The sequence below is a fragment of the Porites lutea genome, chromosome 12 (genome assembly GCF_958299795.1).
Source record: "Porites lutea chromosome 12, jaPorLute2.1, whole genome shotgun sequence".
NCBI lineage: Eukaryota > Metazoa > Cnidaria > Anthozoa > Scleractinia > Poritidae > Porites > Porites lutea.
In genome coordinates, this window is record NC_133212.1 from 3,920,474 (window position 1) to 3,944,031 (window position 23,558).

The 23,558-nt window shown below is 40.1% G+C and overlaps 2 protein-coding genes and 1 non-coding gene across 4 annotated transcripts in view; 2 read left to right on the top strand and 1 right to left on the bottom strand.

Moving 5' to 3' along the window:
• Positions 1–1,490: 1,490 nt before the first annotated feature.
• LOC140921923 (NACHT, LRR and PYD domains-containing protein 4-like) lies at positions 1,491–12,518 on the top strand. Its single transcript, XM_073371921.1, has 4 exons — positions 1,491–1,577; positions 1,852–2,470; positions 4,545–5,273; positions 9,259–12,518. The coding sequence occupies exons 2-4, from the start codon at positions 1,852–1,854 to the stop codon at positions 12,009–12,011; spliced, it is 4,101 nt and encodes a 1,366-aa protein (XP_073228022.1). The 5' UTR covers positions 1,491–1,577; the 3' UTR covers positions 12,012–12,518.
• Positions 12,519–14,360: 1,842 nt separating this feature from the next.
• The window catches only part of LOC140921142 (uncharacterized), a 19,886-nt gene continuing 10,688 nt past the window's right edge, over positions 14,361–23,558 (top strand). Inside the window, exons 1-5 of one of the 2 annotated variants that reach the window (XM_073371107.1) lie at positions 14,361–14,420; positions 14,518–14,599; positions 15,372–15,455; positions 20,527–20,620; positions 22,961–23,558. The exon at positions 22,961–23,558 is cut by the window's right edge and continues 9 nt beyond it. In XM_073371107.1, coding sequence (XP_073227208.1) covers positions 20,618–20,620; positions 22,961–23,558 — 601 coding nt within the window. In that variant the 5' untranslated portion in view covers positions 14,361–14,420; positions 14,518–14,599; positions 15,372–15,455; positions 20,527–20,617. Of the gene's footprint in view, positions 14,600–15,371; positions 15,456–20,526; positions 20,621–22,960 lie in introns of both variants that reach the window. The other variant, XM_073371105.1, reaches the window with a different exon arrangement.
• Positions 21,954–22,027, bottom strand: Trnaa-ggc (transfer RNA alanine (anticodon GGC)). The gene has a single exon. It is a non-coding gene; the product is annotated as a tRNA-Ala (tRNA).

Genomic DNA, 23,558 nt, shown 5'->3' on the forward strand with positions numbered 1-23,558 from the left:
GTTTGTCTTACGGATTATAGTCTTCAAACGGTTGTAATTCGACTTTGTAGAAATTTTAGAGATTGTTTTGGTGGGGGTCTTAGTTATCGTAATGACGAAAACTAAGAGGGGTCTTAGTTTTCGAAATTACGAAAACTAAGACCCCTAAATTTACCGTTAAATTTGACCTTAAACACGGTGGAAAGGATCGAACATGATATAATTTGACAGATCAGACCTATTTCGGTTACAATTTGACTTTATATTTCGATGGATTCGATTTTAGGAAAGTTATTAACCCATTCGCTCCTGGAGATTTTGCCAAAAAACGCGTTTTGAAGCTAGTCGAGTGGTTTTCTGGTCACTGTCGTGCTATAAAGAGCTAAAACTTACCACAAACTGGTTCACAGGTCGAACACTTCGCGGCCTTCTGATCCAGATGCAAAATATCAGCTTGCGATGTTCGGGCATGCGCAGAAAGCAAAATTTCGAGATAGTTTTTGGGTTTAAAAGTGACACAGCAGTCTTGACTTTTACTTTTCGCTTTCTCTCCTCCCTTCTTTTTTCGCTTTTCTTGCCTCATTTTTTTTTTCTCTTGCTGGGCATTTAGTAGGGTTCTGATGATTTTGGTGGGAAGAGTTTTTAGGAAAGCTTTTAGGATCTTAGGAGTAGGTGAAAGGAAAGGTAGGTGGGTAATGGAACAAGATTTTCATGGTGATTTTCAGGTCAATGTCACGTGGTTTTTTGCTTCTTTCTCCGGTGTCCTTGACTGAATTGTGCTCATTCTGGTATGGTTTGAAAGATCTCTTCACTTTGCACAAGTTAGCCAAGAAAGTTGTCCTTGACCGTTAAAACTGATGACGTCACAATGGGTAGAAAGGACCTGGATCCGCACGGGCGGTTACGGGCGGTTCAGGGGCGAATGGGTTAATAAAAATATGTTTGAATGGAAGTAGAGAGTTTGCGTAACATTGGAAAAATATTGCTCGACTCTGCGTTAACAAAGGCCTCTGCCCACTCCACCCCAAGGAAATGTCTGATCTTGCAAAAGCTGGTCCCAAACTTAACACTTTGAAGTCAATTTTGCTGAGATTACTTATTTAGAATTGCCTCAAACCCCTTTGACCACGAGTATTTACAGCATTTTGTAAATGTATAGTAAAAGATGCCCAGGGAGGGACTCTGCATATGAAAGGGGTGGGGATGCTTGTCTGAAATTTTGGATTAAAGCCCTAAATGAGACCGATCTGGGCGTGGCCCAAGCTTTTTTTGACTCCTAAAAGAGACCACGTTAAAACACAGACAATATGTATATTTTTATATTTTTTTGCGTGCAACCCTAAACGAGACCTTCACAGCCAAATATGATGGCGTTTTGCCCAGAACACCCTAAGTGAGACCAAAATCCGAAATTTACACCCCTGAGCGAGGCGACGAGCATCCCCACCCCTTTCATATGCGGAGTCCACCCGCCCCAGGAAAAGATGTTAATTTGACACTTCATTCATTTTGAAAACAAAAAAGCTTGAGAAATAGCTCTTGACCTTGGAGGAGAAATGTGAGGTGCAAATCAACAGAAAAGGAGTTCTGCGGTAAAGGTAATGAGCAAATCTTTTTCTTTTAATGTTTTTGCTTGTGGCTTTATAAAGAAGCAGTTTCCAGTCCCATTAAAAAAAATTTAAAAAGTAATATTTTGTCTTCTTCTTTCTTGCTCTGCTTAACTTAGGCTTTATTTTATGTTCATTTTGATGGTGATGCTATTTAATGACACTAATTCTCCTTACAAATTCACACAATTTTCAAGTTTGTATTGATATTGGACTTAAAGGATTAATATATTTCTTCTTTGTTCTGTTTATTGTATTGCCAAAGATGATGGTCTCTGATGAAGAGAAGAGATGGATTGTTGTGGGAATTGCCATGAACAAAGTTGCTGCTCCTGTTTTGCGGGATGCTGTCAAACAAGGGATGGACACCAACTATGCAAATCTGGAAAGACACTATCAACTTCTCCACCCGCCTTGTACTCTAAAGACATTAACTCATGGTGTGGTCCAAGCAGATCCCATCTTTGAAAGACTGAAATTTCAAAATATCAATAACAATGATCATCTGTATGGCAAATGCTACAGAAGCTACAACTTTAGCATTAATGACTCTGTAGATTTGGCCAAGTTATATCTACCAGATTATCTGGCTCAGTTTTCAGCCTTTGATGACTCACTGGACATGACTGCCATCCTTCGTCTGTTGGAATTTAGGAACTACATGCAATTGCCTGCTGCTGTGTTCTCCCCTCACATCCAGGCCTCAGCTGATGATGTCAGGGAAAATGTCAGAAACAAATGGGGCCATGTTGATGTAACTGAGTGGACACAGGCTCTGTTTAATGATTGCTTTGACAAGCTGAAGACATTGGTAAGGAGTCTCGGACTGACAGTAGATGTGGAGAAGAACACAATGGATCAACTGGATTACTGGCAAACAAAAGGTTATTACACCTAGACAGCAGAATATTTTATAATACTATAAATCATAAATAATCATAAATCTTACCATGTTCAAAGGGAACACTAGACTCTAAACAATTTTTGTTCCAGCAAATATATCCAACTGTCATAACAGTGAATCAATAGGATGCTTTAGATGGGCGCAATTCCACAATTTTAATTTTGGTTCCATTTTTAAATGCTCCAGGTATCGATATTTATTACATACACACTGTATGAATTGCTCACACTGTGAGCACAAGACATATTACTGAGAAAAATAATAGACTGCAATACAAGTGTATTCCTCCAGGAAACAAACTTAGTGAACACATCAGCTAAAGGCTGGTTTTCACTAGCGACGAAGTCGGAGTCGGAGTCTTAAGCGGAGTCGTAAGAGCACTTATGACCTAGTGAAAATCAAACATCGGAGTCGTAAGCGGAGTCATAAGCGCGACGGAATCGGAGTCAGAAGAATCAGAACGTTTCCATTTTCTTACGACTCCGTCGCTTACGTTCCGCTTATGATCTAGTGTAGCCTGTTCCAGGCGTTCAGATAATGGGGAGCCGTGCGAAGTAAAAGGGAGCGCAAAAAAATAAAAGCGAGGGAGGAGGACCCCAGTCCCCCTCTACTTTTCATCGCTTTCTTTACTCCGCACCGCTCTCCACTATCTGAACGCTTGGAACAGGCTAGATCTAGTGAAAACCAGATTGTCGGAGTCGGAAGCAGAAGCGGAAGGATAAGCCAATCAGAAAGCACGTTCCCACGCTTTGTGATTGGTTTGGTTCTTCTGCTTCTGCTTCCGACTCCGACAATCTGGTTTTCACTAGATCATAAGCGGAACGTAAGCGACGGAGTCGTAGGCGGAATCGGAACGCTGTTTTCACTAGATCATAAGCTCTACCCTTCTGATTACGACTTCGACTCCGACTCCGTCGCTAGTGAAAACCAGCCTTAAGCAAGCGCAACCTCGTTCCCAGGGTTCTCTCCTACCTGTCCCTACGGAGATGGAACCTGGGAACAAGGTTGAGGCAAGCGAAGGTCCTGCACGTTAAATTGTATTAACTAACACACAACATATAGCACATATAATGTACAGGCCTAATGATAGCAGTAGGCATAGTCTGTATCAGGCTCTAACTTAGTCAGGACAAGTGAAAAGTAAAGGAAGCGTGAGAAAAACAAGCTGTTTTTTCTTTGTTTATACTGATTTTTGCCTCCGCTTGTACCCACTCAGTTACCGACTAACTGAGAGCCTGAAAAATGGTGATTTAGACATAAAGACGTGAAAATAATTTGCAAACAAGTTCCAGCAATTTCTTTTCTAATAGTCAATAACAGCACACCACAGAGGTTAAATTAAAATGTTATGTAATTCACAACATTGCTGTAGCTATACTTGCAGAACAGATGAGAAAAGTGTTGCAAATATTAAAAGCATCAAGCATGTACAGCTGGTTGGGGCTGGTGCATAATAGGCAAGGGAAAAGTGTAAACCCAGAACTTGCTTCTTCTTGCCTATTAGCTAGCTAAAACCATGCAAGAACTGCCACTGATAAAAATATGCATTCCTTACAGCTAGTCCTGTTGGGGTTTAATGAACAGTGACCTGAACATGCACACTCATGTGCCGAACCTAACTGAGTTTGGTTCGACTTTGGAGCGACATTGGCGCGACATCTGATTCAGACGGCGCGCAGTGTGTCGAACCTAATCTTTATTTCATGTAGGGAGACTCCGAGGGACTTATGGGAAGATTTATAAATTATCATAACGTATGCATTTGATTCGGCACATGAGAAGAACTCCGTATGAATCACCTGCCCCTCCAATGTCGAATAATGCGACAGACCCTGTCGAACTTAACGTTTTTGCCACACCAAATTAAAACTGCCGTACCAAACTGATTCAGACGCCGCTCTTTTGCCGTACTTAATACCTCAGTTAGGTTCGGCACATGAGTGGAGCGGCGTCTGAACCGGGCCTAAGTGACTGAGAGTCATGTTATGGATTTCTGGTTAATTTTTTAGTTGTTACTCAAAGCAAAACCTTCATAATTTCTGTTTTATTTCAAGGCTGTCAATTAATCATGGGTCATGCTGTGGACAGGGATCTTCTCTGTTTGGTACAAGATAAAGTAAAAGATCTCATCAAGGACTACAGCACCATTCATTCACAACTGAATCTACACAACAAGCACATTGCTCAGCTTAAAGTAAAAGTTGCCACCCTTAAAGATCAGGATGAACGTAAAGAAACGAGGTTAGTTGAACATCATAAACGCCTTGAAGCGCTGGAAGAGAAGCCACAGGAGGAATCAGAGATCAGAAGTGAAGAGATTGCAAAGGTTTTAGAAAGACTCGTGTCTCTCGAAGCACAGTTATCGATACGACTTCAAGTGGTGGAAGAAAAAGTAGAGCAACTAGAGCAAACTCAAACGAAGACAGATGATAGAGTAGGACAACTGGAACAAAGTCAAACCAACACAGTTTGTCAAGTGGAACTACTGAAGCACAGTCACACCAAGACAGCTGATAAAGTAGAACTGCTGAAGCACAGTCACACCAAGACAGCTGATGAAGTAGAACTGCTGAAGCACAGTCACACCAAGACAGCTGATGAAGTAGATTTGCTGAGTGATAAAGTACAACTGCTGAAGCACAGTCACAACAAGACAGCTGATGAAGTACAACTGCTGAAGCAAAGCCAGACTGAGACGGCTGCAAAAGCAAATCAGCTCGATCAAAGATGTGCTGAGGTAGAGAGAATTGGACTACAATTGAAAACACAGAAGGACAAACCAGGTAAGCTATATTTGCGATAAACTAAAGAGATTAATGTGCCCCATTCACTCATATATTGCAGTGAACAAGCATGGCATTATTTCACATATGAATCATTTACAGACCTTCTTCACGTGCACGACGTTAACGTTCCCGTCGCAGGTGCGGTCACGTACATGCACTATAAAACGAAGACTGGCCTGTGTGTTTCACTGCGATCCATCGTCAAACGTCTGAGGTGTTTTTGTTTCATGTAGAGGGATTTCGTTCAGTGATCCCTTAAGTGAAAAAGTTTCAAGCCCGAGTAAAACGTTGATGGCAAATAGCGCCGACAATAACAGAAGTTTCGGTTTTCAATCACTTAAAGAGTGGTCCTTATTTAGAGCTCAGCAGGGGAGGAAGTGGATGGTATTAGGGAGTCGTGAGGATTTTAGAGTAGTGAGTACGGATTATGAAATATCCACAGGGCAAAGAGTAGGAGTTACTAAAAATCAGTGAACACGTTATGTATTCTAAGGAACATGACTCTATGGCTCAGACAATTTAAAGCATGCCCATTCTTCTCGGGCATTTGTTATGTGCTGTGTTCCCACCGTGGGGCATCTGTTATCAGAGTTTTGAACGAGGGTGGGGAATTTTTCATTTGTGAATTTATTATTTTCGTCCACTTTTATAAATAAAAATCCATGATATTTATAACAAAAGCATAAGTTGAAGCTTAGAGATACATATGTAGAGAAGAACACTCCATTGTGAAAAAAAAATGTGTTAAGAAGCTCTGCAAAAACAAAACTGAAGAAAAATTAGCTTTATTAGGAAAGATTGCTGCCTTAAAATTTATTTAAGTTTTGTAAAGCAAAGTACATTTACTGGTCGTGGTAAAGTTTCCACCGTCAAGACGTTCTTTTCAAGTTACTGTAGATATCTTTTATCAAGCATTTTGTTGTTATTTTTCGCTTTCGCAAGTACAGTTTATTTAAAATAATTTTTAGCTTCTTATGAAGGACGCATACCTTTTGTCTTGTCCCCGGGGTAAGGCATTTGCACTCCTTTGCCCCACCCTGGAGTTTTTGTATGAATCTGCTGGCCCCGCTGTTGGACAATTACAGCTTTCCTAAGAAACAATGACAAATGTTCGGAGGGAATTGGAATTGACTGAGCCGCTGCTTGCGTAAGCAGCGAGACTCATAATCTGCAACGCCTAGTCCGTTATATACGCTTTATAGGTATGTGCTGCGCCAAAGGGTATGTTTTTTTTAGCCGTTTTGGTCTGAAATAGGGTATCAATTTCGACCATTTTGGTCTGAAATAGGGTATGGTTTGTGCACTCTAGTCTTGAATTGGGTATGTTTTTAGAAGAATTAGCTACTTCTTCATCATTTGGCGATAAGACCATTTCCCTTTTATGTTTACGCCAACTACCGTGTTCGTGCCGTAACAGCTTGTCGCGCGCTCCGGTCACGCGCCGGGCTCCAGGGCTTCAGGTCTGAAATAGGGTATCAAATTTTTGATCAGGTCTGAAATAAGGTAGGGAAAATCGACACGTGCGAAAAACGCAGTGCGCATGCGTTCAAAATTATACGCGATACCAAAACAAACTAGATTCCGGCCGCGAAATTCAAAAAAGTAAGCTCCACACACAAAAGATAAGCTTAGAATTTCACGAACACAAAGTTATTAATTGCTTTAGTTTCTCTCTTTTGCACCACATACTTTCCTCCTTGCACCAAAGGCGAAAATCATGTTTGAAAGTTCACGCTCGCTCTGGCAGCACTTCGCCGTAGCCATTGTTGCTGTTTTGGTCATCATGTCGCTGAGCTCGGTCAATGCGAACAACAAAAACAACCAATGCATGCTAAGTGGAAAAACAAGGACGGAAAAACCTTGTACTGGACGACTTTACCAGTTAGTTAGTTAAGTTAGTTTAAGTAATTTTTTGTTGTGCTTAATACTAGAACCGGCTGCAAACCATTAAACATATCAAACATTCCTAAATGTTTTTCAATTTAAATGAGGAAGATTTTGCAAATTTTAATTATTGAAAATAGAGACCTTGCGCATGCGCAGACGTTTTGCACACGTGCCGGGAAAATCAAAGATTTTGGTCTGAAATAGGGTAAGGGTTTCAGGAAGCGTGTCGCACATCCCCTCCCAATTTTTCTGTAAGTACCCCCCGGAATTTTTGGGCTTAATTTAGGAGACAAAAGGCAGGTCATTGTGACAGGCGTTCCTTGCGTAGACCGTGGAAACTGGGACTAAGAATCGTTGCGTGATCGAAGCCACGCATTTAGAGCTTTTCCGAAACGTGTCGGTCCACAAATTCTGTCGCTTGAAAGCGTTGATTACTTTGGAGCAAATGAACACTACTGAGGGGTCGAAAAAAAATAAGAATCTTAATTAGCAAAATTGCGGCGGTCGGGTGTTGTAAACTTTTACTGTATGTAAATGAGTCTTGTGATGAGCATGCGATTTATTTTCGGCGATGATTGAAATGAGGTGCCATGTAAATCACTTTTTCGATATCTGGCAATGATGTAATTTCTTTGGAATCGAGGCCCTTGAATTTTCGTGTAATTGTACTCGCGTATAGCCTGCTACCGGAGAGGTGTTTTTGGTCGTCGCTAACACGCGTACTAAATCAATTCAGAAACAAATAAAAAGGATCGACGTCGATAGAGTAGGAAGTAAAAAACCTTTAGCGAGTAAATCATGTTTCTTGTTGAATTAATCGCCTCCTCATTTCTCGATCTAGTCTCCAAGCAGGCGAGACTTGGTGCCGCTGTAAGCGCGTTCTTGTTGTTCTAGTTTTGCACTAAGAATCGGCTTCTCCATGTGGTGGCCAATCATGAGACCCAAGAATAACCTAGTCAAATAGTTCTGGTTGATTATCATCCCCTTCCCTTACACGTCTGAAAAGTATTTAAATCTTTATTAGATCAGAATCTGTCATCTCCAGATGTTGTAAATCCTAACTTGCTTTTGAATGTCACAACTAGAGTCTCCCAGGTGTAAGGAATCTTGAGCGATCTCGACATAAGTAAATCAAGTGGCAGCAAGTGTGAATTCTTTTAAAGTGCTAGCTAAAACGTTTTTATGGATTAGCGAATTCTTCAGTGTTCTTAATTTTATGTCATTATTTACTTATCATTATTTTCAATATTAGTTAATTACTTGTGGTGATCTGCTTTAATATGAGGTTTTCGACTCTTTTGCATTTCATCCCTTGGCTTCATGTATAAGTTTAAGTTAAGTTATTTTACATTGAATGCCATGAATTGAATTGTAATAAATAAATAAATTTGTACTTTGTCCTGACCTTCAGGTTGTTTACTGAGTTTAACAGAGGCTCTTTGTTTTAAGTTAATGTGCTTATTTTATAATTATACACTAATTCAGGCACTAATGGAAGTGTTTGTTTAATAGTGGAGTTATGAAACTCTTCGACAATTTTAATGAGGGGTTATAGACCTATGCTGTCAGGGGTTAAAATCGCCCTTCCCCTCTCGGCGTCTATAAAGAAAACTTTACAAAATCAGGGGCGGATTCTCAAATTCTTTATAAATTTTTAAAGTGAGAAATTGACATCCTTGGCTTTGGAGCACTTTGCTTAGCTTTCGCAAATTTCTTTCGTTTGAAGGCGGTGAACCTGTGCACAGTCAGGGTGTGATTAAAGTCTAATAGACGAGTTGAAACATTTTGTGTAAAATCCGAATCGTTGCGACTATTTTAAACAGGATGCGGTTAGTTGAACGGCTTCAAGTTCTAGATATGTTCATTTTTCACATAATTTGTGAGTTTTCATCATTCAGAGGGAATTAAGTACTAAGTCGTTTCCGTCAGATTTAAAGACAAGTTCCTCGTTTTTTATGTGAATAATTATCTTGTTTTTAAATTCCTTTTAACGTGTGTTATTGTAGTTCGGTTGTCTAGTTTTGATTTCTTTCTCAGTCTAACCAGTGTTGTCGGGCGAGCTACTGACTATTGACTGAATTTCTTTTACTTCCAGAAGCTTCATCTGTGCAACCTTTTGACTTAAATTCCTGTCGAAGCAAACTAGAAGCTCATTACCAAAAAACAGCAACTGTGCCCACATCTGTTTGGTGTAAAAAAGCCGTTGTCGACATTCACCAGATCTACACTCGATTGTCCTGGGTGAAAGAGGAACAAACCCCAGCTGGAACAACACAATCGGAGCTGGAGCATTACACTGAACTTTTCACTGCAAACAAGAACGGCTTTATTCCAAAGAGAATACTCGTGCAAGGGCAGACGGGAATTGGAAAGAGCACGTTTGTGAAGAAGCTGCTTGTGGACTGGATTGAAGTGAATAAGGAGACTGGTGATGAGCAAACAGCTGTCCTGAAGAATTTTGAGCTTGTGGTTGCTGTAAATCTCAAAGAAGTGTCCAAATGTCAAAGCCTTAAAGATGTCATAAGACTCTCTAATATTTTTGCAAAGGAGGACAAATACACGACGGACGGCCTTGTTGATTATATCACTTACAACCAAGAGAAAGTTCTTCTGATCTTTGACGGCTACGACGAATACCGATGTGGACGCGAATCAGAGATATACGAGATTTTTGGTCGAAATGGCTTGCGAAATTGCTGTATATTGATAACAACTCGTATCTCAAAAGCTGACGAGCTGCGAGGAGGTGAAGACCTGCAAGCTGAAATCACAGGGTTTAGTAAAGTAGATCAACTAGGCTTTATGAGAAGATTTCTCGGTGGCGAGGAAGTGTTGAGTTTGCTCTCTCACTTGCATAGAAGAGATTTAAGCGAACTGGCGAAAGTTCCCTTACTTCTCTTGTTTTTCTGTACTCTGTGGAAAAGGGGACAGTCAAAAAACTTTCCAAAAACTAAAACTAAATTGTATATGGACATCATCGAGTTTGTTTTAAATCACAGCCATAGCAAGCAACCATCACCTGGTTATGTCGAAGTGGCATCTTGCAAAGAACTCCTCTCAGAAATAGGTAAGGTTGCCTTACAAGGTCTTAAGAACGACGATCATTTGTTTGAATACAGTCAGTTGTCTGATTCCGTCCGTTGTGACGAAAGCGTCTTCACCGGTTTGCTACAAATCACCGAATATTCAGAAACCTTACGACCAGTAGGAATGGTGTCCTTTATTCACAAGAGCATCCAAGAGTTTCTGGCCGCTTGGTACATCACCTACAGATGTTTAGAAGAGGGGAACCTTTTTGAAATTGATATGAAGTTAGAAGAATGCTTGGCTTTACGGAATGTTTTCGAGTTCATCTGTGGCCTGAGTGAAGAGGGAGCATTTGCGACTTTCAGGCATTTGAAGTCTGTGAGAATCTCAGATTCTTCGCTGGATTTGTCTCAGACAGTCCCGGACTTAGAAAGCGAAACAGACATGCCACTGAATGACGTCACTGATCGTCAGTGGCAGTTCAGTGATTTGGTTTTAGATTTATTTGAAAGGGTCGAATCAAAAGCTGATCTTTTAAGACCTTGTTTGGATTGCCTTGGAAGTGTCCTTCTGTTAAGGGCAAAGGAAGCTAGCTCCCTGTCTTTGGTTTCTGGACAACCCATGGATTATTTTGTATCTGCCGCACACTCAGTCTTGACACTGTATGAGGTGGTTAGAATGCTGGTTACTGAAGGTTATGAAATTTTCAATGTTGCAGAATTTTTAGAAGAATTCCTCCTCAAGTTCAGTAGTATGTCTTCTTGTCGGTGCGGTTTTTCCTCAGTACTTTGTTTCTTTAATGGCCAAGTCTTCTTTAACATCACACACCTGGAACTGTTGTGTGAGGACCACGCCAGGTTATTCACTGACTATGTTGTTCCTTCTCATTCATTACATTTAAGTTCAGGACAGTTAAGTCTGAAATTTTTGAAAGTTCTTAAGTGTTCCGGGATTAGACTTTCAATGGAAAGTCTTGGTGCTGTTGTCAAACATTGTAATCATTTGAAACTCATTGAAGTTTCAGTCAGTGATGACTCCTTAATCCATTTCTTGCAACATTTACCAAATTATTGCAGATGCTCCTTATCGATCCAGTTTTGTTGCTTATCATCAAAGGGAGCAGTAGAGCTTTCATGTTTGTTACCAAGGTTTGAAAACATCATTCATCTTGACCTTCGCTTGGCTGAGTGCTCTGATGAAGCAGTAACTAACTTGGTTGCCGCTATCAAACACAAGACTCTTGAGAACCTGGCACTTAGTGAAACCAACATAACGTCAGCAGTAGCTGAGGCGCTCAGTCAGTCGCTACCTGAACTATCAGCTTTACGAACACTGAAGATAAGTAGCTTGACTGAATTCTCTGATGTAGCAGTAACAAAATTGGTTGCTGCTATCAAGCACAAGACTCTCGAGAAACTGCAACTGAGTAAAATGAACCTGCCGTTAGCAGCAGCCGAAGTGCTCTGTGAGTTACTTCCTAAATTATCAGCTTTACAAACACTAGAGATAAGTGTGTTGACAGAATGCTCTGCTGAAGCAGTAACAAGTTTGGCAGCCGCTTTCAAGCCCAAGACTCTCAAGGAACTTAAAATTAGTGGAATCAAACTGACGTTAGAAGCAGCCGAAGCGCTCCGTCAGCCACTTCTTGAAGTATCAAATTTAATACTTGAGTTAAGTGGCTTTGCTGAATGCTCTGCTAAAGAAGCAAGTAGATTGCTCAAAGTAGCGATACCGAGTAAAAAATTCCTATCAGGAGTAGTCCCCCATGTAGGGTACTCCGATTTCAAAGTCAGGGTGGTCTCGAGTAAAGAGTCCGAGTAAAGGGCCTCCTGAAGAGTGCAAAAAAGTCCACTTCGGTTGTCGTGCGTCGCTCAAAAACGTTGTTGCTTACGCTCTCTAACTGTTTCATTTCATGACTCTCTACCTCCCCGTTCAAAAGACATAAAGATAACTCCTTTCAAAAGTGTCCTAGTACCAATTCCATTTCTCAGTCAAAAGAAAAGGAGGGGCAAGAAGCATTTGGTACGAAGAACTTTTTTTAAGTAGCCTGAATTTCAGACGATTGCTTCGAGTCGTTTTCACTCCCTCAGTTGCCGAGGGAATAAGAACGACTTGAAATACTCGTCTAAAGTTCAGGCTATCCTTTAAGGGGATCAATTTTTTTAAAATTTTTTCGATATATCATCTTTGAGTGGTTAAATTTATGAAGCTTGAGCCACACTCGCAGATTGGTCTTCTTTAGAACCTCAGTTTAGGGGCTTTTAAACTAGACTGCAAAACAGTCGGGGTTTTTCTTAAAATTGGTTTACAGGACAAAAGAGCAGAGTAAGAGCCTCACGCGCGCGAAGCGCGCGAGCCTCACACGCCCTACGGGTGTGTGGGGCGGGAGAAAAAAACCTAGCGTCTCTCTCCAGCCTTTCCTTACTTCGATGCGTGTACATACTCTGTACCTGTTGAACACCTGTTTGATGCAAGAGAGTGCGGAGCATTATTTATTCCCGACTCTCTGTAAGACATACCATTTAGTCTCGCTTAGATAAAACTTAGGAAGGAGGGTATTTCGGGATGAAGGTTATACCTTTCGAGTGCCCTCTAACGTGATAAAAAATATCATGGGCTATCTGAGTGGTTGGAGAGCCTTGTGGCGTTATACGAGGGAGTCCTGTATAGCATATACCTTTTTATTTAAACATATTTTATTGACAAAGTTTGCCCTAAGAGTAATAAAAGACTCATCGAGAGGGCTCACTTCGAAATATCATTAAATCCAAAAGAAAAAAAAATACAATAAATAGTAATTAGTCAAACTGGGAGCAGCAGCGAAAAGAAGAAGATATTTAAGGAATGCTAACAGGTGGAACATACATATCTGGGTACTTTTGAAAAACCTCTTCCATTCAGATATAAAACACTGGTTATGAAAAAAAAATCGTTAGTTTTCTCCGGAGACGGTAACCGTGATCCAAACAGAAAAACAGGTGTAATTTATGCTTTAAGGTGATGTTACACGGGACCATTCGCGGCGAAGATTTTCAGCCCAACACTGGGTTGCAATGTTGGAACCATGTTGTAACTATTCAAAACAATGTTGCCTCGCTGTGTTGCGCTAATATTGTCGTTGGAAATCGTCTCGTGTAACATTCACCTTTAGAAATAGAAGCAAACACCCGTCAGCAAATGTGCCAGCGGCAGCTGAGGAAAGCAGGTTAGCTCTAAGTGCGTATAATCCATATTAAGGAAAAGCACGAGAAAATTTTATGGAAATTCACAGGGGCGTAGCTAGGGGGGTCCTGGGGTGCCTGTGACCCCCCTCTGGTAGGCCATCTTTTGAGCAAACAACCTACAATATTCAGGTGGCGAAAACGCCATGACGATATCTTGCCCGTAAAAGCCATTGTTGAAAAGCCCACTTTTTTAAAATTTGTTTTTTTGTAAAGTATTTTCGTCAACGGCTCTTGTCTTTAGTTAATAGAGGCCTTCATGCCGCGATAATACGACTGAGCCCGCTGATACACGAGGGAGAGAGCAGCGGTATAAACCATATATAGACGGCGATCCTCGGAGGTGAGTAGCCTCTGTCATCCCCCCTTTGAAAAATCCTGGCTACGCCCGTGATTCAGTAATGGATAAAATTATGACAATATTGGTCCGTGGTTTTATTCATAAATAACTTGTTGCAGACGTTGAGGTAGTGGGGACAGTGCGCGGGAACGGAACGGGAAATGAGATCCAGTGACGGATGTAGGGGACGGGGACAGGGCCCCTACCTTGATTTAGGGCCAAACTGTAGCCTGTTCCAGGATCCGTTCTGAACGCCTGGAACAGACTAGGCCACGACCGAGTTAAATATTATTTAACCTCCCTTTACTTGAAGATTTTAATTTGTCGCAGCGGTCTCTCCCTCGATTCCCTTTTTTCTATCCGCCCCCCGCTCCCCGCCAACCCGCTCCTCCCCCCCCATATCTGAACGTCACGAACAGGCAAATTAGAGTCAAAAGCCCTGAAACGTGATAGTTTTTTTCGCGTGACCTCACAACAGCCCTTCCCACTACACCTTAGAGAAAGTCTACCTTTTCTGGAAGGTTCTGCAACCTCGTCCCCAGGGCTTTTCCCTCAAAAAAAATTGGAAGGTTCCATGAGCAGTTTCTTTCGATTTCAACTTCCGGCTTCTCCTGAGACGTTGTTGCATCCCTTGCTTTTAAAGATTTTGTGAGATCGCTTGAGTCCAAAGTAAGTCAGCTAGCTGAACTCCCTGGGCAGTCAGCGTCAATTAGTGATAAATAGAGGTGTCAATCCAAAACTTTTCTTCTAATTTTGAAAATTCAAGATTACTTTGCACCGTGGACGTGGATGTGAGAAAGAAGATCAACGCGTCATCAGGAACTGACCTCTAGTATAGAAGGAAAAAGGTAAGCAAATCCTTGTATTTTTGCCCTTTTCTCCCATATATACTTCTTCGTACCAGCGATACCAAAAAAGGATATTTTTACTTCACAGGCGATGCAATTTTGTCAGGTTATTTTAAAAATTTCATCAGTCTGACTGTGAGCCGAGCCGCCCGTCGAATCGCCATATCAGAGAAAAGAAGACGATATTAACCTGATATTAAAGTTGCGGCTCTTCAGCATTTTAAACAGACGAGAGACTAATTTATGTTTGTCGAGAAAAAAATATCAGCTGGTTAAATTTCCTGTATGTTAGTAGCATGTGCAATTTTTTAAACTCAAGTTTCATTCTTCGACTTGAAGAATCTGATGAGTAAGCATATTTGTTGTGGGGGACACAATCTTTAGAGGTAAAAGATATGATTGAAACCACAACTTTTTCTGGAAGTCTTTGGTAAAAGGTAGTTGCACGGTGGTAGAACTTAGAGTTAGTTTGGAAGAGAAAAAGACGGATTGAAAAGTATTTATTGTTCACAAGAAATATTCGCGTGACTCGGCGTGGACAAAGATCCCTTCCCAATCTTCCCTGAGTCCTCCCTGAGTGTTGTAATGACAGAGCTCGTCCCAGACTTTCAGGCCACAGTTTAATTTCTCCTTGGCTTGAAGTTGAAAGATGTTTTGTTGGGTTTGCTTGCCTCAAGTGTACTATTATAACCCTCTGACTGTTCATAAGATCGCTTAATGTATAATAAGAGGGGTTAACTCGTCACTTTTCATTTCTTTAAAACAATTCAAGCTTGCAATGACTGTGAACGTTTTTGGAATTGAGGGAAAGAAATCGACAGTAGACACTACCAGAGACTTCGATTCTTGAACTCAGGTAAGCGTATCTTTTGTTTTTATACTTTTCTCTGGTCTTCAATGTAGCAGCAGTCACCCATTTATATACAACCTACACCATAACCCGCTAGTGTCAGGCGTCAGCAAATGTTTGTAGATCAATGATCAGTTTGGCATTGAGGGAACGTACTACATGGTAGAAATGTCAGACGCCTGAAAATATTAGGCCATTTACGAGTTCCAGAAACTCCTACTTTAAAAACGAGGCTAAGGACAAAACCTTTGTTGTGAAAATAAGTTTTATTTTTATGAGAATAAAGAATCCTTTTCATATCAATTACTTAGCCTCGCTTTGAGACAGAGAGTTAAGGAAACTCAGAAATGGCAGCACATCATCCATGGTCTCAAAAATCATTAGCTACTGATTAATCATTAGTTAGCTGAATGCAGGGGCAACCAACATGAATATGGTTCAAAACGACTTAAACATAGCATTGTTGAACGTCTTTTAGTATTTAAACAGTAGATATACGCTTATTTTTATTCTCTAAAAATTTTTCATCTGTTGGGATTTCCTAGCTGAAAGTCTAGTGATCTGAAAATTATAGGGATCAAAACTTACCTTTTCGAAAATTTCATCCAGAAAAAGGGCTCCCGAAAATTCTAGGTGACCTTTTTAAGGTAAAAATCCGTTAAAAATGGGCAATTACCGTATTTATTCGAATAAGCGCCCAACCTCGAATTAGCGCCCACCTCGAATAAGTGCCCATCCTAAAGGCAGAAAAAGTTGATAAGCGCCCAGCAGCCTCGAATAAGCGCCCACCCCCTCCTCCTCCCAATCAAACTCAAATAAGTGCTCACCCCCACCCCACCCACTTGAGTGAATAAATTCTAATAAGAGACTTCCCGGATGACGGAGTTTTCTTCAGAGTATTATACAGAAACCTTTCTTTGTTACTTCTTCGCGTTTTGTTATTAGCATTTATTGTTTTGTTGCAAAATAAACATACTTCACTTGCTGAAAATAGTGAAAATTTAATAAGCGCCCAGCCTCGAATAAGTGCCCACCTCGAATGAGCGCCCACTCTCAAGGTCCAAAAATTTAATAAGCGCCCAGGGCGGTTAATCGAATAAATACGGTATATCATTTTTGGGGGGGTTGAAAATCCTAGGAGAGGCAGACAAGCAAGAAATTTAACAACAAATGTTCTGAAAATTCTAGATCTCAAATCGTGTTCCGAACAGATATTTTCCAAAAATTGTTGTTGGGTGCCCCTGTGAATGGAGTAACATGTCACTACTTATCCCTGAGCATACTGGATATTATATTGAGGGTGATAAATAACTCCTTAATTTTAGCATGAAATTTCAGCGTTAATTTAATATATAGATTTAGCCGGGGCTACAAGGGTAGCTCCAGTTAATAACTTTATAATTTAAATCAAACAATAAACTTGTAATCCACTAATCAGTTAACTTCAGGGGAGATCCATATGCCTTTTACTGGTGGGGTAATTTGAACAGTGCAAGAATGAAACAACATCTAAAATCTTGCACTGAGTTAATAGGCTAAACAGCTGTACATACACACCCAAAAATAGCAATCACCTTTGACAACAGTAGATTAGGCGTTGAAAACAAATTCTTCCCAAAGAAAATAACCAAATCGCTTACTTACACCACCTTTATTTTAAAAAGATAAATTTTTGGACAGTCCCGAAATATAATTTTATGCTGTAAAAGCTGTTAAGACACGATAGTCGTTAGTGGCAGCTAATGTACACGTTTTTACTTATCAGTGTTATCTCTCTGTTTAAAGGAAAGGCCAAAATGAAAAATCAGGCCAGAGTTTTTTTGTGTGTGTGGCTCGCTACAAGCTAGTAGCGGGTAAACCAGCCTTTTTACATCACCTCTGAAGTAAACAGAACTATCAAGCATTGTTTGTTTATCGCTCCGACCTCAGACAGAATTTATGTAATTTTTACCCTATTTTACCTATAATTCTGCAGTTGTTTCACAGAATATTCTTACAACTCCAAATTGCACTCATTCAATTCAGAGCGATCGAAGCACGCACTTCCCTTGCCCTTGCACAGCAACTCATAAAAATAAAAACAACATCAAATGTTTTTATGTGGAGGATTCAACTATTAGACAGGACTGTTCAGTCAGGTCATTCTACTTCTGTGTAGTATGCAGGGTAGTAATAGGCTTTGAGCAGAAACTTTAAAAAAGATCTTGGTAATTCAATTTCCAAAATCATCCTTCCAGCCAGTCACTTCTGACTTTTGCCGCCAAAAAAGGTGCCAAGTGCAGTGCGAGCTGTTGAATGCTTGAATGAACAGTACCTGGGAAATAGATACACGCTTCACAATAATAAAAAAAGTATTTATTCAAAAACTCAAACACACCTAACAGTAAGAGTTCTCAGAATCATTTTTGTTTTAATTTTACTTCTAAAGTAGTGCATGTGATGTTCATGCACGACTGAAAACAACCAGCAAAGCAATAAGAAAGAGATCTTGATAAACAATCAAGAAAGACGTATAATTCAATGAAAAATTTTAAAAGACATACAACTTTTATTCGTGAAGACAAGGATTGGGAGTGAAGTGTCTCTGAAAATCCTGAATCATGAATAAAAACCTTGCAGATAAAGTAAAGCAATATTAAGTTTTAAGACGTTTTCGTTATTTATCAAGATGAACTCGAGGCAAGAATATCGCTCAATTAGCTTTCTTTTTACAACCAATAATATAACTAAATATTCTTCAGGCCGTTTTCTTTGTAGTCACGGTCAGGAAATTTCTAAAGACTGTTTATGAAACCTCATGATAATATTGTCTCAAATCTTACAAATGTGCGTAAAGTGATGGCATAAAAATGAATCCAGAAACAAAACAAACATCAAATGCAATAGAGAATGTACTGACAACAACAACAGTTCCGTTTAATTCACTCAAGAATGACTATTAGAGTGTTTGGACCATTTCTAAAAACGCTCTGATTTATAAACTTTTATTTATTTAACTGTGTCTGTGTTTTGTTTCATCTGGCCCCATTTGCATTTTAATAAACAGGTTAAATGGTGAAAACTAGATGAACGTACCTCAAAGTAAGACTTAAATAATATATTAAACTTTAAAGATTTTTTTATTCAACTGAGACGGCAACTGAGTATTCTTAGAACTTTTAAGCATGTGTATTTGAACTTGATTATAGTCCAGAGGCCATACATTGCGTCTCAGTCAAATCTAGAAAACATGCACCGTAAGTGACAGGAAATAATAACACCTATAATCATAAAGAAATCAAACCAGACAGAAAAATCAATGCTATATAAGCTTAATTAACCTCACGTGAGGAGAAGGTTTTGAAAGGCAGTAAATTAGGTCATAAGAAAAGCCTGCATGCATGAGCTTTAAAAAATTCTTCCTAAATAACTGTATGGAGCTTAAGTTATGAACCCGCCTGTTTATGCGACGCTTTCCTCGGCCACAAATAAGATAAACAAACCATCAAACCAACTATGAACAAAGAAAGAATCTTGATAGCGGCTCTCTTTCTTGTTGTGGCAGCATTGAAAGGACACAAAAAGTTAATAGTACACAATGGTAAATAAACTTGAAGATTCTACATTAAAATTTTTTCTCATGATTTCGTCTATCAAAACTTTGACCAATCTGAGACAAGATTTTAACGGACTAAAAACGTGACCAAGGTAAAAGCACATCCTAAAAAATATATTATTCAAAGTTTTTGTTATTGATCAAGCAAATGAAATTTAAGATCTACACTAGAAAAGCTCCATTGGCTGCCTCTAGGTGAACTTCAACCACCTTTCTTTTTTGCCAAGAGAAACAAGCTGCATGTCTTGGATTCCCTGTCTCCCTTGCTGCCTCTAGATGAACTTCAACCACCTTTCTTTTTTGCCAAGAGAAACAAGCTGCATGTCTTGGATTCCCTATCTCCCTTGCAGAGTCAGCTAATTACCACCCCCAGAGTCTACTTAGTACCACCCCCAAAGAGTGTATGGATGTACAGGCGTACGGGCATACAGTCACGTGACTACCAAATTTTCTCTGATGGATAGATTACCAAATTGTGTTAGCTATGGGGCTACGCTCCTGCGCAATTCAAGCATTTGTGGGGCTCCGCTATAAATTCTCTTGTAAAATTACAAAGTTGCCATGGCAACATTCAGTTGATACCTCAGTCAGTACGTGACTGGCACTCGACCAAAACTCAACCAACATGTGACTAGCACTCAACTGACATATGGATCGATATGTCGGCAAACACTCGGTTGATAATTATGTTGACCGATAGTTTGCATTTAATAACCACTTGGTTAGCTCAGTTGGGAGAGCACCAGTCTGCTGAGCAGAGGTCGGTTGCGGATTCAAACCTTGGCTGGACCAATGCTCAGGCTCTTTAAATAACTGAGAAGAAAGTGCTGCCTTTGTAATGACATCTGCAAATGGATAGACTTTCTAGTCTTCTTGGATAAGGATGAAAAACCATATAGGTCCCAGCTGTCTCACAGCACTTTCATGTATCTGGTTCTTGTGGGACTTAAAAGAACCCACACCACTGTTTGAAAAGAGTTGGGTACGTAGACCCCAGTGGTTTGGCCAACCTTTCCTGGGCTTGGTGGGTTATCTGTAAGGAGAAATCTTGATATAGGGTAACTTCATCAGTGTGCAAAGAAAGTAGTGTTCGATAGCCCGGGGCTATTGGATTTTGTTATCGGGCTACTGAATTCTGTTTTTAACTTACCCGACGGGCAAGTGATGTTTTTTGAGGAATTCGCATAACACAAGAACTGTGAAATCAATTCTGCTAGTCAAAAAGTTTTTGGGGCTAGCTGAAATGACGTCTGGGCTAGTAAATGCTAGCTTCAGCTTGCCCAAACGGCAAGCTTTAAAAATGATTTTCTTTGCACCCTATTCGTGAATTCTCCTCCAGGTCTGGAATAGGCTACCTGTAAACAATGTGACTAGAATAGATGTATGTAAAAATCCCAAACAACCAAGCTATATTCTTGGGCCAGCTCTTACTGTGATTTACAGAACTTAAATTCACCATGTGTATCTTGAATTTATTTTCAGTTGATGGATGACCAGGATGATATTCAGTCAATAACATCTCTTGATTAGAGAATTTTTCATTTTTTTTATATCTCAGCAAGTCCAAATATTCATGGTAAGTTGTTGTACATTAATCATCATAGACCTAAGGAACAGCTTATTGTGACAATGGCCTTAATTCACAAGGGAATTAGTTTATTACAAGATTAATGGGAGAGCCCCTTCACACTTACAACTGTACTCTACCAAACCAGTTCTATGCATTTGATCATGAATTCCCAGCTTCTGCATTTTTTCTAGTCAATCAGGGTGGAAAGAGAGTCAGTTTTACAACCTGCCATTCTGGCAAGCTGTAGATAGCATGTACTAGCCCCCAAGTAATTTCAACTATCCCCAAAACACTTTTTGATTAGCAGGGTTGATTACAAACCTTCTGTAATTTGAATTTCCCTAAAAAACACCACTTGCCCGTTGGGCAAGTTAAGAACAAAAATCACTAGCCCGATAGCAAAATCCACTAGCCCCGGGCTATCAGACACGACTTTTTTTGCACGCTGTCAATAGACAAAGAGGAACCTTTTTGGGGAGTTTCTGAAACAATTTTAAACTGTCAGAGTAGAAGAAGACACTTTTCAAGAAATTTAGGTTATTAACAACACCACTTAATTAGTTTATATCAATCCATGTCAACTTATTACACTCATGATGTGAAGTATATGAAATAATTCATTTTTGAACTGCGGTTGTAGATGAGAGTGAAGAATGATCATCGCAGTAAATTTTCCAATTTAACCCATTCGCTCCTGGAGATTTTGCGGAAAAACGCGTTTTGAAGCTAGTTGAGTGGTTTTCTGGTCACTGCCGTGCTATAAAGAGCTAAAACTTACCACAAACCGGTTTACAGGCCGTACACTTCGCGGCCTTCTGATCCAGATACAAAATATCAGCTTGCGAAGTTCGGGCATGCGCAGAAAGCAAAATTTCGAGATTTTGGGTTTAAAAGTGACACAGCAGTCTTGACTTTTAGTTTTCGCTTTCTCTCCTCCCTTCTTTTTTCGCTTTTCTTGCCTCATTTTTTTTTTCTCTTGCTGGGCATTTAGTAGGCTTCATTTTGGTGGGAAGAGTTTTTAGGAAAGCTTTTAGGATCTTAGGATTAGGTGAAAGGAAAGGTAGGTGGGTAATGGAACAAGATTTTCATGGAGATTTTCAGGTCAATGTCACGTGGTTTTTTGCTTGTTTCTCCGGTGTCCTTGACTGAATTGTGCTCATTCTGGTATGGTTTGAAAGATCTCTTCATTCTGCACAAGTTAGCGAAGAAAGTTGTCCTTGACCGTTAAAACTGATGACGTCACAAAGGGTAGAAAGGACCTTGATCCGCACGGGCGGTTACGGGCGGTTCAGGGGCGAATGGGTTAAGCATTTGGAAAGAAGAAGCCTGAAAAAAATCAGGGCTTCAACGGGATTCGAACCCGTGACCTCCGCGTTGCCGGTGCGTTGCTTCTACCAACTGAGCTATGAAGCCACACATTGGGAGCGAGGTCAATTTATTGAGTTCATATCTCCCATGAGGAGTGAAATGATGTGAAGTATATGAAATAATTCATTTTTGAACTGTGGTTGTAGATGAGTGTGAAGAATGATCATCGCAGTAAATTTTCCAATTTAAGCAATTGGAAAGAAGAAGCCTGAAAAAAAATCAGGGCTTCAACAGGATTCGAACCCATGACCTTCGCGTTGCCGGTGCGTTGCTCTACCAACTGAGCTATGAAGCCACACATTGGGAGCGAGGTCAATTTACTGAGTTCATATCTCCCGTGAGGAGTGAAATGATGTGAAGAATATGAAGTAATTCATTTTCAGGCTTCTTCTTTCCAATTGCTTAAATTGGAAAATTTACCGCGATGATCATTCTTCACTCGATCTCATCTACAACCGCTGTTCAAAAATGAATTATTTCATATACTTCACATCATTTCACTCCTCACGGGAGATATGAACTCAATAAATTGACCTCGCTCCCAATGTGTGGCTTCATAGCTCAGTTGGTAGAGCAATGCACCGGCAACACGGAGGTCACGGGTTCGAATCCCGTTGAAGCCCTGATTTTTTTGAGGCTTCTTCTTTCCAATTGCTTAAATTGGAAAATTTACTGCGATGATCATTCTTCACTCTTATTACACTCAGTTTTATTTTCCTTCCTTCGATCCTTGTGACTAGAGAAACTGAGCTGAGGTTTATCAAAAAACTGAATTGTATTTTTAAGAAAAATAAGATTGCCAACTGAAGGATTATTAGAAATGCTTTGATTTTCAAACATTAAATTCCCCTCATCAATACCACAACATAATATTTTGTGGAAAAGAAAAGAATTTTTTTTCATGTTGATATTTGGGCTTTAAAAGGTTTTAATGTACTATCTTAAATCTTTTAATTTGACCCATGATTATTGACACAGATGATGGTCTCTGATGAAGAGAAAAGATGGATTGTTGTGGGAATTGCCATGAACAAAGTTGCTGCTCCTGTTTTGCAGGATGCTGTCAAACAAGGGATGGATGCCAACTATGCAAATCTGGACAGACACTGTCAACTTCTCCACCCGCCTTGTACTCTAAAGACATTAACTCATGGTGTGGTCCGAGCAGATCCTATCTTGAAGAACCTGAAATTTCAAAATATAAACAACAATCATCTTGTTCATGGTGTATACAACTACAACTTTAACATCAATAGCTCTTTAGACTTGGCCAAGTTATATCTGCCAGGTTATCTGGCTCAGTTTTCAGGCTTTGATGACTCACTGGACATGACTGCCATCCTTCATCTGTTGGGATTTAGGAACTACATACCTGCCGCTGTGTTCTCCCTATACTCCCAGGCTTCAGCCGATGATGTCAGGAAAAATGTCAGAAACAAATGGGGCCATGTTGATGTAACTGAGTGGACAGATGCTCTCTTTAATGATTGCTTTGACAAGCTGAAGACATTGGTGAGGAGTCTGGGATTGACAGCAGGTGTGGAGAAGGAAACATTGGATCAACTGGATGACTGGC